This window comes from Palaemon carinicauda, chromosome 27 (genome assembly GCF_036898095.1).
Source record: "Palaemon carinicauda isolate YSFRI2023 chromosome 27, ASM3689809v2, whole genome shotgun sequence".
NCBI lineage: Eukaryota > Metazoa > Arthropoda > Malacostraca > Decapoda > Palaemonidae > Palaemon > Palaemon carinicauda.
The window spans coordinates 4002652-4023159 of NC_090751.1; the positions used below are offsets into that span (position 1 = coordinate 4002652).

General features: G+C 38.5%; 1 protein-coding gene across 3 annotated transcripts in view; it reads left to right on the plus strand.

The window, feature by feature from the left end:
- Positions 1-20508, plus strand: part of LOC137620511 (voltage-dependent calcium channel subunit alpha-2/delta-3-like) — a 263284-nt gene that overhangs the window by 178277 nt on the left and 64499 nt on the right. For all 3 annotated transcript variants that reach the window (XM_068350700.1, XM_068350701.1, XM_068350702.1), the window contains 2 exons: positions 2226-2366; positions 16175-16267. In XM_068350700.1, the coding sequence (XP_068206801.1) occupies positions 2226-2366; positions 16175-16267 (234 nt within the window). The remainder of the gene's footprint in view (positions 1-2225; positions 2367-16174; positions 16268-20508) is intronic.

Below are 20508 nucleotides of genomic sequence, written 5' to 3' on the forward strand. Positions count from 1 at the left end.
TTAGAGGTACAGATATGGAGATCTGTTTAAAGAGTATGTGTTTCAAGTACTTGAGCATAGAGTGTCATGCTACGAAAATGCGTGCACTAAATGATCATTGAAACATGGGTACACACTGTACATTGCAGAGAAGGAATTATTTCTGTTGCGTAAATTATCCAGAAAAAGGAATTACTTGTCTGACTAGAATTCAATCCTTTACTGGTGTAGTAACTGTACACCACGCTGAATTACTGTAAAGAGAAATTATTTTAGTTTACGTGGATCATACATCCGTATCAATTTATTTGTGATATAATTTTATCAAATAGTGATTCAATTTAAGAAGGAATAGTTCATAAGGACAGATTTTGAGCATTGAGATTGCAGCTACCCAAACATACATTGCACGGAAAACTTTTGAGGTGTTAAGAGAACCCAGAAGATTTATTGCCGGTTGCTGCCTTTCTGGAACTTTAGAGAGTTATGTCCCAGCCACGGTATAAAAGTTAGATAAGTTCACACCAGTGATGGGACGGTACCAAATTTTATAGCGATGCCGGTACGAATCCCGCTACCTCATTAAAATTCAGATTCCGATACTGTACGTGTAATGAATTTGTGATTATTTTTAGACCCTGGAGCTGGTGTAAGAAACAAATACTTTTCAAACAAAATACTTTTATCAGTTATGCAATCAGAAGGAACATAAATGGTTTTATTGTAGATAAAAGTAAAAAAGTTTATTATGAAAGAGAATGAAAAGAGTAAACATGTAGAAAAGAAAATATTCAAGTAAATTCCTTGGAGGTATATATTCATATTCAAGTCCCAATATTCCTAGATTCTAATGTAAAATCGTTAGCATTCCACTGGTTTGACCTTTCACTTGCTTTCTTTTCGGCAAGTCAATAGTCCTTCCAACACTAAATAATCAATCATTCGCTTTCAACAGAATAAGGAGAAAGAGGGGCAGACAAATGCTTCCCGGCAAAAAGTGCCATGAAAGGAAATTCATTTTTATTTAATCTCTACCTCTGCAAAGGATTCACATCATTTTCTATATTCCTCAAAGAAATATATTTGGGATTCTCATGTTCAATTAAAATTCTTTTGTTTCTGGTTTCGCTACTTGCATTATCACATAGTTTTTCAGGCGTTACGACCATTTTGTCGTTACTTTTTGGGGGGGAAGGAAGCGGTATTGTATGGATAAATTTGACATAAGATAGTTCTTATAAACTATTCTCCGTGCATCATGTTAAAGTTCCAAAGGTTTATTATCTAAGAAATTATAAAATAATAAAATTACGCGCAACAGCAGCGAAGTTTGCAAATCTACACGAGACTGGCGCCTGTTAGTCAACTATCAAACTTGTCGTTTTCTTATTCATTCTTCACTCGCCCATTTAGCGTTGCAGTTTATTTCTTCTGTAAATGTTCTCTACTTCTTCTTTAGATATAATGGTACGTTAGATACTGCATTAAGATCTATAGTTTATGCTGATACTTTAAAGTTGCCAAACAAAATATTCACTTCTTATTATTAGTTGTAGTAGAAATTCAAGTTGCAAACATACGAATTCCAAAGAATCGTTGTCAGAGTCGGAAATTTGATTAAAATTCTTCTATTCCGATACCAGAAAAAAAGTTCTGATATTTTCGATTCTCGATTCTGATTCCGAGTACTCGTCCTATCGCTAGTTCACACTAAAATTGATTAATTCCTAAATATGCAGTACATCATATAGAGTAGCTTAGGGGATTTTAAAAGAGTTCATATACTATAAATTATAGGTATGATCATGAATTACATACGAATTCACCTTTTCTGGAAATACCAGAAGGACATTTTTTTTTTTTATCCTTGTTGATAGTACATACAGTTTACATTCTATTGAAAAGGTGTAAATAAAAGTCTGAAGAAATTAGTATAAACAGAATTTTGTTCATAACATTGCTTATAATTATTCGTATCTGGAAAATAAGAGATTCTTTCTTTAGCAGATCAGTTTACAGCTAGATTCATACTGTACAAAGAGTAAAAAATAATGTCCAAAACATTTTAACCACGAAAGAGGCAACACGAGGAAAAAAATAGATTTGACAAGGGATGCTAGTAATCTTGTACCTTCCTGAATGGATAGTGATAGGATGCTAGAAAATGCTATTTTAATACACATCTTCAGGTGTTAATGATATTTTTTGTAGAACATTTACCTTAGATTTTAGCATGTTATACCCAGAATCATCAGGGGAAAGTCCCGGGGAAAGTCCAAGTGAAGGATCAGGCTCTGAGCCAGAGGAAGCTTCTGGGGAGCCCCCAGTCCTAGATTATGATGTGGCGGATGTGACGGATGTGACCGACACATACGATACTGATGATGGTTGGTAAACTTCATGAGTTATGCCTGAGTATAGAAAATATAAGTGGCAGAATGACCGCCACTTGCATTGTTTGGGGCTGCACCAGAGCATGGCGAAATTTTGAGAAATTTCTCTCTGAGAGGATATTGCCCTTGGACATTTTTTTAATCGGCTGAGGTTCTTCCACTTTTGGAAGCTTTATTTCCAGAAATAATTTTAACATTGGCTATGCATATGTTTGTGTGTTAGTGAAATGTTTGTTTTAGTTCTGATTTCAGGGTTGTGTGGGCATTTTTTGTTTGTTTTTGATGCAAAGTAACAGAGAAGGATATATCTGCTTAATAAGCCTTTATATCAAGTGAATTTATTAAATTGTTTTTCATAATTTTTAATGAAGGTTGTGAAGAAATTTGTCTTGATTTTTTAATGCATATACAGTACTGTAGTACAGTATTAACTATTTAGTTCAATTTTATTACCATCTTGTTAGGTTTCTCATGTGTAGGTTATTTATTTTTAGTATCTTTTGGGTGTTCATGTTAAACTGAAACGTGTGAAGTGTAAAAGTAGGAAATGACCTATACCTTTATTTTAATACCTTTCGATTGAATGGTTGTATCAAATTCCCTGTCTGTGTGCGAGGGACAGCAAAGTAGACCTGGTAATCGGCATTCACTGTGCTAGTAACGTATGTAGAGGAAGAAATATGATATCTCGGGCCATATTTGAATTTTCACTTGGGTTGATTGGAACAGTCTTATAGGTTTGTAGTTTTGATAAATGGGTACATGTTAGTGTTATTTATCAATTGTTTTACCTTGTGTGCTTTTATTCCTTCACTAACGAGTATTTGGGAATCTCAACTTGATGTTTTGGGGAGATTTGTGCATGAGAATTTCTCTAACCCATGGAGATTTATCCCAATATGAATTTACCAAAGAGCTTCATGCTTCCATGAATATGAAACTATATTCTATGGAGAATGAGGTACTGTTTTTCAGTGTGCTGCATGGGAAAAGCAAGTGGTTTGTGGTAATTTAATGGAATCACTTGACTTATTTCTGGAACTCATAAAACTAGTTTTGAAGATGTGAAGTTGAAGGGGAAAACTGGAACGAAGAAAAGTCAAAGACGTTGTATATCATGGAAGGAAGAGACTGAAGGGAACATATGAAAAACAGTTTTTCCCTAAGTACGGTCTCATGGTAGCACAAGATTTCTGTAATTTCAAAACAACAAAGCTTGATTTGAAGGTTGTCATAAAGTGACCTGTTTTGTCCTTGCATGTTCGGGACTGAGAAGTCTTTGGTGGATATTGCTTTCATGCAAATATAGTGCTTGAAGACTTCCTTTGATAATTTATATACCTATTAATGTTTTTTACTTGTCTCTGAAATTGGTTTCTGAAAACATGACCAATTGCCAGTGTGGAATTTTTTTTTGAGTAAAAAGTTATCATATTTGTCAATTTCTATTTACTAGGGGAAGCTGAACATTCCATAATATCTCCTTCGTGTAGAAGGGTGATGTTACGGAGTGTGCTAATAATTGAGGAATCAAACATGCTAACCATTTGTTGAAGATTAAAATTCTTCATAAGAGATTACAATGTATTGTGAAGATTGGCAATTAGCAGGAAGAATAGAGACTGTAGGGTAAATAAAAGCTTTGCAATGCATTTATAAACCTAGAAAAGGCACTAGAAGAGTTAAAAGACCCAGGCCTACATGGCTGAGGACTGTGAAACGGGAAGTAGATGATGAATGGAGTAGTATTAATTTAAAAGCTCAAGATAGAGACGACTGGCGAAATCTAACCGAGGTATTTTATGGAATACTAAGGGAGGTGGTGTTTTGCATTTTAAGAATCTGGAAATTGTGAGAAAAGTTTGTTAGGTTGGTTGAAATTATGTATGAAAGATCAAGGACATCAGTGATAACAGTCTGTGGCAAGACAGAAATGTTTGAAGTTTGTTTTTTCTTATCAAGGATTAGCATTTAGCTCCTTTCTGCTTATTCTCTTGCTCATGATTTGATCCTCCATATTTCTTATACATTCACATACCAGCCTTATTCAGATAGCTTAGTATTTCTTTTACATTCACAAGCTAGCCTTCTGCCGTTGCCTTAATCTTTAGTTGTTATTTTTGGACATTAACTTTGATAGTAAGCTTATCTGAATGGGATCCAATAACACAGGGAAGTTTAATTCTTTCGAAACATTTTAGTGTTATTGATTATGAAAATTTCAACATTTGGGATGTTCACATTACTGAGTTTTAAATTGTAGGTGTGTTATTTGTACAGTACAACTTATTTAGTTTTTGAAATATCACATGTATATCTGGCTTGCTTGATCTCTTATCTCACCATGATAGTGAGATAGAAACCAAATAAAAACAATATTAGGTAGTATTTACTGTTAATCATCTGCTAGGGCACCCGCTCGTAGGCAAAGGACAGTGACTTGTTAGGTTAGGAGTTAGCCCACCCTAGGGCAACCCATATTCACGATTTTCTTCCTTCGTTGTCCCTGTCTCTGTAACCTAACCCTCATGAAGAATGAGGGCTGAGTGTATAAAGGATTTAGATCAGTAGCCCAACTTTAACTTTACCCCTCGATATTTTTTCTGTTGTAAGTGATTTCTCCCTGTAGGGGTTTAGTGACATCAGGTGTACCTCATACAGTTTGCTGTAGGCATTACTGAAGGGTCTTTGCAGTGTCCCACTGGCTCTATTTACACTCGCATTTAAGTTGTCTATTTTACCGTTATTCCTATCACCTTTCTTCCTTCTTGCTGTCAAACCTCTTGCAAGGTTTCCCCTTAAGCAATACCACTGAAGGGTCTCTCCTGCTTTGAACTCTGCACTAAGTGGCCTAAATTCATAATCTAATCTTATCCAAGTGACTTCTAGATTTAATTTTGATCATGGCTCTTTTGAGTTCAAGTAGAGAATTCTTTGTATCTGGCAACCTTTTTCCATGTTACTCGGTCGAGATCTTTAGTACTGTACTTAGATTACGTGGTCCTACAACTGGTTTTTCGGTTTACTGCCAAGCCTTAGAATTTTGTACCTACTGTACTTCTGTCATTCATAACAAATAGGCTTTTTCCTTATAGTAGCAGGTGTATCACTTCATTTTTTGATAAATTTCATTCTCCTTTTTGGTTTTGTTTTCATATTTTTCTTTTCTGTGCTAGTGAAGGGTATTTTGTTGCTATTTTTATTGGCCCGTGCTTGTGCACTTTAAATATATATCATATTGTTTAGATTTATGCATTGCAACATATTGTCATTACTTAAAAAATTCTTGGAAATTAGATTATTTTTCAAGATTCTCCTACTTGACAAGAATTAAGTTTTACATTAGCTCGGAAATAAATTTACTAGTCTACAAAACGCTGCAGTAGTTGCTTATTCATGATATGAACACGGCAATTTCAGAGACAAGTTCACTCTTCATTTAATTTTGTTTTTATGTCATATGTTTCTTATAACTCTTCAAATAGAGAGGTTTTCATCCCAATTGGCTCAGTGATAGGAATTGCATAAGATTTTTCTATCAAACTAATTTGGGTAGTACATCTAATCCTAATCTACTAGTTGTAGTATATTGTGTGATTTTTATGAAGTATTTTCTTGAAAATAACAATATTTTTGTGTACAAAGTACAATCTCATAAAAACAAATTTGTGTGGGCAAGGTTATACAAAAATTTTATTACAGGATGCCTAATTATTTCTATGAACCTCCCTGATGTTTATATTGCTTTCTATCAAAGGTTGGTTATATTGAGGTTTACTCATGAAACTAAAAGATTTCCCTATTACTGTCCTTTCAACATACTTAGACCTCTAAAGTAATGAGAGAATCTAGTAAATAGTAGTAATAACATTTGCTTGGTCAAGCCATATAGATTTGGTCCTGTCTCTTGACTTGCAGACCGTGTTTTCCATATTGTTTTATTATTTGGGCTTTTAGTGCTTTTAGAGATTTTTTTCTCTTGGATAAGTCAGTAATTTTGTTCAAGGTAATTGTTTCTGGGCCATCATGATCCACATTCTCTTTGTGTCTTGTGTTGAGACTAGTTATGATTGAGATAAACACTTTGAAGATTGCAAAGGCCTCACTATTCCTCTAATGGAAAAGTGTTCGTTTGGTTGCTCACCAGATTGAAAGTTTGAAAGGTAAAAGGGAATTTGCTTTTTGTTCAGGGTGAAATCCAAAGACTAGGCTACATGATTATAATGGGAAGAGCGATAATGTCACGGCAACATTGAACTCCCAATACAGAACCTAACAAGTCTAGCTTTGATAGGGATGAGTTTAAACAGCTCCTAACCTCTTTAGCTTTTTTTATGAAAAGCCAGTAAGTCTTCATTTAAAGCAAGTAATTCTGAACTAACCTTTCCTATGCTGAACCCTAACTCCTCTAGTTGGGCCTGTGGTTACACTATAGTGCTGCATTTAGTAGGGGTTCTGATGGTGCACAGCACATCACAGATTGGAGATCCTCTCTTAGAGCCTTGAGTTCTTTATTTACTGGTCAAATTTGGATCATTATACAATCAGGTGACAAACAAGTTCAGAACTTCTGCGAACAGCAGAATGACACTGCTAGCTCCCTTTTGACAACAGATAGAATTGTTCACGGATCTGTGGCTCTGTTCTCGGAGTGTCTGAAAAAGTCGCCATATTTTGAAGGGGATTCATCCAAACCCATATATACTACATCTAACTTTATGAAGAATATCCACCATATTCTCAGAAATATGGTTTTCATGCTCCTCTAGATTGTCTATCACAGGCTCCAAAAGATAGTCTAGAGTACTAATAATATGTATCAAAGGCTAATGTTTATTTTGATCGGTACAAATCCATAAATATATCAGTGACTAGAACTAGTTTGGATAATATTGTTGAAAGTCTGTTTCATTTTTTATGAAAAGACACTTTTAATTTCAGCCATTGAGGTATATAGATCCATTATCAATTCTGTACTCAAGCTTCTAGGATTGTATTTTTCTGTTTTTATTATTGAAAGATATCCAGTTGTCAGGTGTCTTTTGGGAAATTTGTATGTACTGTAATTTTTACAATATGATTTTAGTTTTGATCCTTTGGAAAACCTTTCAAAGATCTAACAACTAAAACACTTTTCCTGTTGGTGTTGTCTTCCGCTAAACGCATAATTGAATTACAATCACTATCTTTTAAGGTAGGCTTTAGGGAACATAAGATGTTCCTATTTTTTTTTGTTTACTTTTAGAGCTAAAATTCTTTTAAAGACTAATGGTTCCCCACAATTCCTTCTAAATTCCATTTAGAAAGAAGAGTTGAGCAATACATAAGAAAATAGATACTGTATCCTTCTCTAGCAAGAGCCGTTCAGTGTTATTTGGACAAGTCTACAGGTACTGTATTAGTTAATTTTTTAAATTTTTTTTGGGAATTGGATTTTCAGAGAATCCTGTCCAAAAATGCAATCTTCTTTCTTGTTAAAAGTTTGGTCATTGAAGCTTTCAGAGTTGTTTATTGAAAGATTTGAAGGCTATACATACATACATGCATATACCAAGGCACTTCCCCCAATTTTGGGGGGTAGCCGACATCAACAAATGAAACAAAAACAAAAAGGGGACCTCTACTCTCTACGTTCCTCCCAGCCTGACAAGGGACTCAACCAAGTTCAGGTGGTACTGCTAGGGTGCCACAGCCCACCCTCCCCATTATCCACCACAGATGAAGCTTCATAATGCTGAATCCCCTACTGCTGCTACCTCCGCGGTCATCTAAGGCACCGGAGGAAGCAGCAGGGCCTACCGGAACTGCGTCACAATCGCTCGCCATTCATTCCTATTTCTTATTGAAGGCTGTAGTTCATAATATATGAAGTGTAGCTACATCCTGAGATTCTTTATCGGAAATGTTTCATTGGAAAGGTTTAGCCGTTCTAACAATTTTTGGTTTAATTATTAGTTGTATTTTCATCTTTTGAAAATTCTAACTTTAGCTAAACTGTTAGGGTTTTTAGATGGCAATTATGGGATAAGGTAATATTTAGGGAAACACTCCGGAGTTTTTTACTTCAAACTTTGATTTCAGAAGGATTTTTACTAAATTATTATTATTATTATTATTATTATTATTATTATTATTATTATTACTAGCCAAACTACAACCCTAGTTGGAAAAGTAAGATGCTATAAGCCCAAGGGCTCCAATAGGGAAAAATAGCCCAGTGAGGAAAGGAAATAAATAAATGATGAGAATAAATTAACAATAAATCATTCTAAAAAAAGTAACAACGTCAAAACAGATATGTCCTATGTAAACTATTAACAACGTCAAAAACAGATATGCCATATATAAACTATAAAAAGACTCATGTCAGCCTTGTCAACATGAAAACATTTGCTCCAACTTTGAACTTTTGAAGTTCTACCGATTCAACTACCCGATTAGGAAGATCATTCCACAACTTGGTAACAGCTGGAATAAAACTTCTAGAGTACTGTGTAGTTTTGAGCTTCATAATGGAGAAGGCCTGGCTATTAGAATTAAATGCCTGCCTAGTATTACGAACAGGATAGAATTGTTCAGGGAGATCTGAATGTAAAGGATGGTCAGAGTTATGAAAAATCTTGTGCAACATGCATAATGCTAGACTACAGGGGTACCTAGAATTGATATTGCTGTATTTGAAAACTAAAAATGCCCTTGCAATATAAATAGCGTGGGAGGTTCGTAGAATCACATTTAATTTCATAAGATTTGTAATTTCTCTACTCGTCTGATGTCCATATACATGATCACTCTCCTCACCGCTGACTAGTGGCGTCGAGGATAAAGAATAGTTTCTGTCTGAGACTGAAGACAAAGGGGTATGGCTTGGCCAAGCCATTGTCATTGCCATTGCCTTATTGATATACAAGGGTCCTAAAGTCTATTGGAAGAAAAGAACATAGGAAATTTTTCAGTTTTAGTTGTAAACGATGATATAACCGAGCTTTGAGAGAGAAGCTACATGAACATCAAGTGTATATAGAAGTAAATTTTATTATTAAAATGCTTTTTTCAATATTAATCTTACCCGATAATCATGTAGCTGTCAACTCTGTTGCCGACAGAAATCTACGGTCGGGATACGCCAGCGATCGCTATACAGGTGGGGGTGAACACAACAGCGCCATCTGTGGTCAGGTACTCCAGTACTTCTTGTCAACACCACCTCAATTTTTCCTCTGTCGTGCCTCCGGCTAGACCTACATGGATACGCTGTTGATTCTGGAGTTATTGCTCACGATTTGGTGATGTATTTGCTCTAGAGTTTAGCCTTCGCTATTCAGGAAGCTTTATCATTAGCTTAGCAAGTTTTTGGAATTAATTTGATTTAATTTTTGATTTAATTTTGGTGACGAAGAGAGTATGAACTCTCTTTCACTTTTAATGGCCGACCCTTCCCTTAGACGGAAGTGTTGGTGTCGAAGAGAGTATAGACTCTCTTTCTTAATTTTGCTTAACAAAAGTTATAGATTTATTTTATATCTCTCCGCCTTTTATAGGCCTCTTCGATTAACTTCCTTTTATTATAAACTTATTAAAATTAATTTTTATATTTGTTTATATTCGACCTTTCCTAATAGTAGGCGGTCTTTTCTTGGAACCGAAGTTAATTAACATTGAGCCCGTCATTTCGTTTTTACCTGTTAACATATTATGCTATTTTAATGTTTTTGAAAGAATTTCTTTGATAGTCTCGTACTGTTTTCAAAGTTGAACTAACGTTTTGTTTTGTCTCTGCAGTTGTTGACGTTCAGAACGTTCAACTTGCGCTCTATCGTTACGATAGAGAGAGAGTATTCACGGTGTCACGTTGCAGTAAGAGTAAACCGATTCTAGCGTTTTGTTAATTTTTTCTTAGCTTAAATGGTTTTAATTCTAATAAAGGAACTTTTTATTTGGGAAATCTTTCAGTTTTTTTCCTTTAACAATAATATGTTTTAACGGTATATATAATTGGGCTCATCTCTCAGGTTCTAAGTCAAGAGAGAGAGAGAGAGAGATAGAGACGGAGGGAGAGAGAGGAGGATAAACGTTTCGTTCAAGCGGGTAACGTTGTTATCGTTTTTGCTCTTCTCCCTAGTCTCTTTAGGGGAAGAAGGTAAACGTTTCTAGAGTTTTATTCCTGTTCCCAGGCTTTATGCGGTGAGAGATTTTAAACGTAGTTTATTTGATCTAGTGTTTAGTCTCTTTTCCAGCCACTGAATTATTTATCTTTCATTATGTTTTTCTGCTACATTGTAATACTGTTTTCGCAATTATTAACTTTTAATGAAGGATAGAATTGCGTGTTTCAGGTACAAACCACTTAAAGTTTCGAGTTCAGTGAAATAAGTGTTAAACAGAAAATCAAAGGTGATAAAGTGATAAGCGCAAAGTGTTACAGTGTTGCGTTCGAGGGTTCGTCTGTTCGTGCCAGTTGTTCGCCTAGTCTGGGACCTCTTACAAGCTCCCAAGCCCAGGGGAGAAGTAACGTCGAAGGACTTATGGGTTCATCAGGCCTTGATCGACGAACAGACGTTTCCCTCCGTGGTTTCGGGTGTAACCAACTCACGTAGCCGACGTGATCACCCCACCCACACAAAGACGAGAGAGCCCATTTATTCCTCGTCTGCGGAAGAGGTTTCTCGCAGAAACCATGGACCAAATCTTGCAGCTTTTAAGTGCAAGTCGGTCCCTTCCGCGCAAGTCCAACTCCTAGGTGGAGCCATTAGCACTGGGTCAGTTCGGACTTGCTGCAGTACGACAACTGCACACCTCCCAGAGAGGCAAGGTGGTACCGCAACAGGCAGTAACTCCGTCTGTTGCCCCACCAGCTGTTTTAGACCCTCAGTCTCAACGGACAGTAGCTCCGTTTGTTGTTGTCTTTCTTAGACTCTAGTGGTCTATGCTGCAGACAATGCAGTCTCAGCTTGCGGTGTTGATGCAGGAGTTTCAGGCAGAGAAGGTTAGCACACCTCCTCCTGCGAGCGCTCCTCCACCTCTGCGCAGTCCACCCTGCCAGACGTATGATGTTGAGGCTCCTCCTGCCTCCATGCGTGAGCTGCCGCATTGGGAGTTGCCAGGTACCAGCGCTATGCAGCAACCTCCTCTTCCCTTGAGGCAGGAGCCTCATGCGTTGCGGCAACCTCCTCCATCCTTGAGGCAGCAGCCTCATGCGTTGCAGCAACCTCCACCATCCTTGAGGCAGCAGCCTCAGGCTATGCGGCAACCGCCTCAACTCTTGAGGCAAGAGCCTCAACTCTTGAGGCAAGAGCCTCAACTCTTGAGGCAAGAACCTCAACTCTTGAGGCAAGAGCCTCAACTCTTGAGGCAAGAGCCTCTCTCTGCGCAGCTACCTCCTCAACCCTTGAGGCAGACGCAACTCTTGAGGCAGGAACCTCATGCTATGCGGCAACCTCCTCTAACCATGAGGCAGGAGCCTCATGCTATGCGGCATCCTCCTCTACCCATGAGGCAGGAGCCTCATGCTATGCGGCATCCTCCTCAACCCATGAGGCAGGAGTCTCATGCTATGAGGAGCCTCATGCTATGCGGCATCCTCCTCAACCCATGAGGCAGGAGCCTCATGCTATGCAGCAACCTCCTCTACCCATGAGGCAGGAGCCTCATGCCATGCGGCATCCTCCTCAACCCATGAGGCAGGAGCCTCATGCTATGCGGCATCCTCCTCAACCCATGAGGCAGGAGTCTCATGCTATGAGGAGCCTCATGCTAAGCGGCATCCTCCTCAAACCATGAGGCAGGAGCCTCATGCTATGCGGCAACCGCCTCAACCCATGAGGCAGGAGCCTCATACTATGCGGCATCCTCCTCAACGCATGCGGCATGAGCCTCATCCCTTGCAGCATGAGCCTCATCCCATGCAGCATGAGCCTCATACCATGCAGCATGAGCCTCATCCCATGCAGCATGAGCCTCATCCCATGCAGCATAAGCCGCACGCCATGCAACATGCTCTGCTTACCTTACAGCATGCTCTACATACAGCATGCTCTGCATACAGCATGCTCTGCATACCTTACCGCATGCTCCTCAGTCACACATCTTTGGTTGTTGCCAACTCACTAGACTGTCAAGCAGTTTCATAACGTTGCCTTCTAGTCTGCTGCTTTTGCACCAGTGAAACCCTCACTGAGAGAACTTAGCTTTTCTCGGATATGGTTCCTGTAGATGAGAAAGTGCTATTCTCCCTCCTTCTGATATTCCCTTGAGGACTCAGTCATTTGGAGAGGAGCCTTTAGCTGCTTAGCCTCCTATGGACTTTTATTTAAGCATAACATGCTTCCAGGGAGGGTAATGGTTCCACTTCAGTCGCTAACCCCGTCTGTTACCACACCTGCTCCCATAGACCTTGAGCTTTGTTGCAAGACATGCAGTCCAAGCTTAGTCCTTGTTAGAGGATTTTTTTTGTTTACGGAGTCAGTGTGTCACTGGGAAGACGTTCAACAACCAGCAGAAGTGACTTGTTGTGACGCAGTGCGGCAACCTCAGCAACCCGATAAGGAGTTGTCTGTACGACCCAGACAGTCTAGACAGCTTCGGGTTGTCGCTGTACTTCCTCGCTTCCCCATGGTTGACAGTTCACAGACTGTGCAGCAGTACCATGATCTTGTGTCCGGCTCCGTCAGACGACTAGCTTTTAAGAGCTCCCACAAGTCGTCCCTGTCTGGAGATTCTCAGATGGACTATGGATCTGACCAAGGAACTGGGCCTCCTGGTCAATTTTGAGGAGTCCCAGCTCGTCCCATCCCAGACCATTGTCTACCTGGGTATGGATCTTCAGAGTCGAGCTTTTCGGGCTTTTCCGTCGGCCCCAAGGATCTACTAAGCCCTAGAATGCATCCAGAGCATGCTGAGAAGGAACCGATGCTCAGTCAGGTAGTGGATGAGTCTAACAGGGACACTTTCATCGCTGGCCCTGTTCATCGAGTTAGGGAGACGCCACCTCCTCCCCCTTCAGTATCATCTAGCGGCTCACTGGATAAAGGACATGACGCTAGAGACTGTCTCAGTTCCTGTTTCCGAAGAGAGGAGGTCTACTCTCACGTGGTGAAAGAACAGCTTTCTTCTCAAGGAAGTCTACCTTTGGCTGTTCAGAAACCCGACCGCCGTCTCTTCTCTGACGCATCAGACACGGGCTGGGGTGCGACTTTGGACGGACAGGAATGCTCGGGAGCATGGAATCAGGAGCTAAGGACACTTCACATCTATTGCAAGGAGCTGTTGGCGGTTCATCTGGCCTTGATAAACTTCAAGTCCCTCCAGCTTAACAAGGTGGTGGAGGTGGACTCTGACAACACCACAGCCTTGGCTTACATCTCCAAGCAGGGAGGGACTCATTCGTGGAAGTTGTTCTAGATCGCAAGGGACCTCCTCATCTGGTCAAAAGATCGAAAGCTCACGCTGGTAACGAGGTTCATTTAGGGCGATATGAATGTCATGGCAGATCGCCTTAGCCGGAAGGGTCAGGTCATCCCCACAGAGTGGACCCTTCACAAGAATGTTTACAGCAGATTTTGGGCCCTGTGGGGTCAGCCAACCATAGATCTGTTCGCTACCTCGATAACCTAGAGGCTCCCGTTGTATTGTTCTCCGATTCCAGACCCAGCAGCAGTTCACGTGGATGCTTTTCTGCTGGATTGGTCCCATCTCGACCTGTATGCATTCCCGCCGTTCAACATTGTCAACAGGGTACTTCAGAAGTTCGCCTCTCGCAGAGGGACACAGCTGACGTTGGTTGGCTCCGCTCTGGCCCGCGAGAGAATGGTTCATAGAGGTACTGCACTGGCTGGTCGACATTCCCAGGACTCTTCCTCTAGGAGTGGACCTTCTACGTCTACCTCACGTAAAGAAGGTACACCCAAACCTCCACGCTCTTCGTCTGACTGCCTTCAGACTTTCGAAAGACTCTCAAGAGCTAGGGGCTTTTCGAAGGAGGCAGCCAGAGCGATTGCCAGAGCAACGAGGACATCCACTCTCAGAGTCTATCAGTCTAAAGGGGAAGTCTTCCGAAGCTGGTACAAGGCCAATGCAGTTTCCTCAACCAGTACCACTGTAACCCAGATTGCTGACTTCCTGTTACATCTAAGGAACGTAAGATCCCTTTCAGCTCCTACGATTAAGGGTTACAGAAGTATGTTGGCAGCGGTTTTCCGCCACACAGACTTGGATCTTTCCACCAACAAAGATCTACAGGACCTCCTTAGGTCTTTTGAGACCTCAAAGGAACGTCGGTTGTCCACTCCAGGCTGGAATCTAGACGTGGTCCTAAGGTTCCTTATGTCATCAAGATTTGAACCTCTCCAATCAGCCTCTTTTAAGGACCTCACATTAAAAACTCTTTTCCTCGTGTGCTTGACAACAGCTAAAAGAGTAAGTGAGATCCACGCCTTCAGCAGGAACATAGTTTTCACATCTGAAACGGCTACATGTTCCTTGCAGCTCGGTTTTTTGCTAAACGAGCTTCCTTCACGTCCTTGGCCTAAGTCGTTCGAGATCCCAAGCCTGTCCAACTTGGTGGGGGACGAACTGGAGAGAGTACTTTGCCCAGTTAGAGCTCTTAGGTACTATCTAAAAAGGTCATAACCTTTACGAGGACAATCAGAAGCCTTATGGTGTGATATCAAGAAGCCTTCTCTTCCAAGGTCTAAGAACTCAGTTTCTTACCTATTCAGGCTCCTGATTAGGGAAGCACATTCTCATCTGAAGGAAGAAGACCTTGCTTTGCTGAAGGTAAGGACACATGAAGTGAGAGCTGTGGCTACTTCAGTGGCCTTCAAACAGAACCGTTCTCTGCAGAGTGTTATGGATGCAACCTATTGGAGAAGCAAGTCAGTGTTCGCATCATTCTATCTCAAAGATGTCCAGTCTCTTTACGAGAACTGCTACACCCTGGGACCATTCGTAGCAACGAATGCAGTAGTAGGCGGGGGCTCAGCCACTACATTCCCATAATCCCATAACCCTTTTAACCTTTCTCTTGAATACTTTTTATGGGTTGTACGGTCGGCTAAGAAGCCTTCCACATCCTTGTTGATTTGGCGGGTGGTCAATTCTTTCTTGAGAAGCGCCGAGGTTAAAGGTTGTGATGAGGTCCTTTAGTATGGGTTGCAGCCCTTTATACTTCAGCACCTAAGAGTCGTTCAGCATCCTAAGAGGACCGCTACGCTCAGTAAGGAAGACGTACTTAATAAAGGCAGAGTAATGGTTCAAGTCGTCTTCCTTACCAGGTACTTATTTATTTTATGTTATTTTTGAATAACTAATAAAATAAAATACGGGATACTTAGCTTCTTTGTTAACATGTATGCTGGTCTCCACCCACCACCCTGGGTGTGAATCAGCTACATGATTATCGGGTAAGATTAATATTGAAAAATGTTATTTTCATTAGTAAAATAAATTTTTGAATATACTTACCCGATAATCATGATTTAATTGACCCACCCTTCCTCCCCATAGAGAACCAGTGGACCGAGGAAAAAATTGAGGTGGTGTTGACAAGAAGTACTGGAGTACCTGACCATAGATGGCGCTGTTGTGTTCACCCCCACCTGTATAGCGATCGCTGGCGTATCCCGACCGTAGATTTCTGTCGGCAACAGAGTTGACAGCTACATGATTATCGGGTAAGTATATTCAAAAATTTATTTTACTAATGAAAATAACATTTTATTGTGTAGCTGATATGATTGATATCCTTAGCCTTTTTTATTATTGGAGTTTGAAATTTTTTTTTTCATTATCTTCAACTTGGACAGCTGGAAGTGGTTCGGGTGATGGAGACGTAGATCCGGAAGCTGTGTTAACAGATTATGATGACATTCTGGAAGAGATTTATGATGATATTGACGGTATATAGAGACATTTATTTATGTGCAAACCCTGTTTGACCCAAGTAATTAAAAGCAGTGAGTTTTCCCCTAAATTCTTAAGACCCGAGTGATTTTTTTTGTTTATTTTTTTATACTAAACTGTATCTGATGCGGAATCAGATTTTTTTTTCTGTGAATTGGTTTCTTGAGCCTGTAATGATTCTATTTATAACCCCTCACAATATCCCCGATACCTAATGAATTTACTAATATCTGCACCAGAATTTTTTTTTTCCAGAGGAATTACAATTTGCTACTTTTGAGTACAGTATTTGTGATTGATATAATATATAATTTTTCTCCCTGATGATGCCTTTGGAGTGTTTTGAGTTTTATTTCTTTTTTTATCTTATTTTGCAGTAGATTAACAGTTGAGTTATTTCATGAGTAAATTCGTAGTACTAATAAGGTATTTGGTCAATTGTTCCAACACAGGGTACTTACCTAGAACTAACTTCTTAGGAGTTACTGGTAACTCTACCCTAACCGACCAGCCTTTTGTGTAGTTTACCCTATTCCCGTTTTCTAAGAGGCTAACCTCAGGCGGAGTGAAACGCGCTCTGAGGCGACCCGGGGTCGGAGAGCGTGCAAATAAGCTATGTAGGATTTGCTTGAAAAACACCACTTCATGTGATACAATAAGTTTGATTAAAGCCAATGCCTGGAGATTTTCTCTACGCTAACCTCACTGATATTGATTATAAAGTATTTAACAATATTCTTCTGGTCATTGTTATTAATCTCCATCCTTGTGTATGTGCATGACTGCAGTTTAGAGAATGTTTTTTTTTTCTTTGTATTTATATATGCTTAAATATATTGAAAATAATTTAAGAAAATGTAAAAAAAAAAACATTAGCTAAATATATTGTTAATCATTTCCTTGAAATTAAATACAGTAATAAACATTTGAAGAAGTTTTTAAAAGTTATGTGGACTGTCTTAAAATGGATAGTAGTCATAGGATCTTTCTCAAAAAACTTTTGTCATTTTAAATACAGAAATTTAATGTCTTATAACAAGTTCTGATATAAAAGATTGGTTTTGGTTCTTGAACAGCATTACTAGCTGAACTTACGTATTGCCAGAAAGTGTAAGAATTTTCTTAGTACTGTACCTGTCTTTGATGAAAACTGATAACATTAATTTGATTTTACTTTATCAGAAGCTAATTTTATTTTAGTTTATAAATTGCAGTTGATAATAGTTCATGGCTAGAACTTTTCTAGTTGTCAGTGTCTCTGAGGTCTTGGATTCAGACAGTTTCAGTGGCTTTGTTTCTTGAGCGAGATTTACAGATGCAAAATGCAACAATTATTGCTTGAATGATGATTAATGTCTTGCAGTTACTTATTTTAAAATATGTATATTGTAAAGAATATCTACCTCTTAAGAAATGTTTTGTTTGAGTGACACAAAGCATTAGTTCCCAAGCATAGTGAAGGAGACTGATTATTCATTAAAGTTTGACTACCCTTCAATAATTACCTGATTTAGTTTTTTCTGTTATACAAATGTTAATTTCTTCATAGGCCTACTTTTAAAGGCTCCATTATTTTGTGCACTTCGTTGCCTGCAATAGGTTATGAGTACGATAATTTTTTTTCTATGATGATTTTTTTATGAGTATTTAAAGATTATATATCTTATATCTGTGTCTACACTATTTAGAAAATTTTAACTGTTAGAATAATCAGAAGGATTTGAAATGAGTACCGGTAATCAGGTTTGGCCTGCTGTATGAAAATATATTGATACTAAACATTTTCGTAGAAAGAACTACTGACACTGTACATTAGAAAGTACTTCTGTTTTTTTATGACATGTTCTGCAGTAAAAGTTAGTTTAATTTTTTTGCAAGTTATAATGGAATTTTAGCAAGATTGTGTTTTAATATACAGTACAATAATAGTTGGTATTTATACAGGACTTTCAAAGCCAAAAAAAAAAGGCACGAATCTGCCAAACTTAGGGAGAAACGTCTCCTTTATCAAAACCTATGTTTTAAGAATAATTTTCTTTCCACAAGATAGAGTACTGTATTAGGTATTGTACTATATCAAAGGCAGTGGTAATTCACCATGCCATTTGAGCAATGCCTTCTTTACCTATAATAAACTGAAATTCTTTATAAGAAATAAAGGAGCAATGGTGCGTCTCCATGAGTGCGTTACCGTAGGTGGTATGGTACCTGGTATTTCAGCCTTTTGAATAGAGTACTAACGTGCAATAAATGGATGGCAACTAATTTACAGTACATACCAGGAACTTGTTGATGACCATGATTCCTGCAAGATAAGTCTGTATGACATTTAATACTTAGTGCAGCGGAATTTGATACCTTGTGGATTTTTCAATGAAAAGCTACTTGGAAATAATTAGTGTAAGAGTTAAATCATAGAAATACAGCTTGTTTAAAATTTGTATCATATTAATCTGAGGTCAGGGGATGTAGTTAATTTTTAAGGGATTTGTATTGGTAACAAAGGCCTGCGTTGACATGACATTTTGAAAGCCCTAATGGTTTTCACTTCTTAAAAGATACTATAATATCATCATTGCTCTATATTTCATGTGAGTAACTTAGCTTTAACTCACACTGCAAATGAGAGAAACTTTCTTCTTTGTAAAACAAAAATCCTGTACTGTTTTCATAAAGAGTTCTAGTACAGTGGTAGCAGAATGGGACTGTTTGTTCAAGTTGTTTACTTAGGAGGATACTGCTGTGGTTGGGCCCCATAGTTGTGGGTTGTACTTGCTTAGAAGACTTTCTGGTGTGCATCTTCAGATGATAGAGCAACTGAAATCAGGCACCTTTAACTTTTCAATCTTAACCTGACAGTGAGCACACCTAGTTATAGTGCTGTCTCAAAGATTTCCTCATCTAAAATAAGTGTATTTTTCCTCCTCCAATTTAGGAATTATAGTCTGGGTTAATGGTTACTTTTTTAAATAAACCCAATGGTTTGTAAGTTTCACTATTTTGAGTTCCACATCTTTGGTAGCACAGGACTGTCAGATCACTGCATATTCAAAGCCCTGTCCACATGATCATGTATACCCGACGGGCAAGCAGTGATACCAGGCCACAATAGTTAGTGAAAATGAGGGTTGTTGACGTCAAAAGCGAGAAAACTAAAGGCAGAGATCTGGCAACACACTATGATGCCAGATCCATGTCTGGTTTTCACGCTTCTGACATCATTAACCTTCATTCTTACTAACTATTGTGGTCTGGTATCACTGTTTGCCCGTCGGGTATGCACGATCGCGTGGACAGGGCTTTAGTTATTTCACAAGTTTCCCAGTCATAAACACAATTTGTTTAGCAATATATCTTATACTGTATGTTTACCATGTAATTGAGCTTTACTCTCCTGAATCATTGTGAAAGTATGCCATGAATTTCTCTTGTACAGTGCAGTATTACTTTATCTGTATATCATTATACTTTCATGATTGGATTTATGAGTTTGGTGACTTTCAATATTCAGTTAATTTAAACAAAAGCAGAGTTCAGGGATATGTTATTTACCTATTCTTACTAATGTACTTTACCTGGCTTATTCTAAAAACCTCTTGAAAAATATTCTTGCCAAACATTCTTTGAAGATAAAAGCAGTTGTATTGTCAGTAAATAATTGATAATTATTAATGTCTGAATATATTAGATTGTGTTTGAGTGAGGTTTTAGCTTTACATCATCATTTATAGAAAATCTTAGTTCCATATGGAAATCTTTTTATTTATGTGGTTCATCTTATGCTTAACCCTTTTACCCCCAGGATACTTGGAAATTACCAACCCTTAACCCCCAGGGGTTATTTTTTTTCAAGCACATTTTGCAGTATATTTTTTTCAAATTGCTGTAACAGCCTTAATTTTCGTCATAGAGAGGTCAGGTTGGTCTCATTCTCTTGGAAAATGCCCGAAGTTTCTCAAAAAATTATCAAAAATATGCAAAAAAAAATTTAAATAGCAGTTTTTTGCAAGGATGTACCGGTACGTCCATGGGGGTAAAGGGATGAGTTTTGTGAAACGTATCAGTACGTCCTTTTGGGGGTAAAAGGGTTAAATGATAGGCAACGGCAATTGTTGCATAAATTTAATACGCTCTTAATCAGAATATTACTTGAATTTATTTGTTAAAAAACCAGGCTTTGGTAGAGGCATTTATAGTGAACCTAAATATCTTTAATAAGAAAGGTTATCTCTGCAGA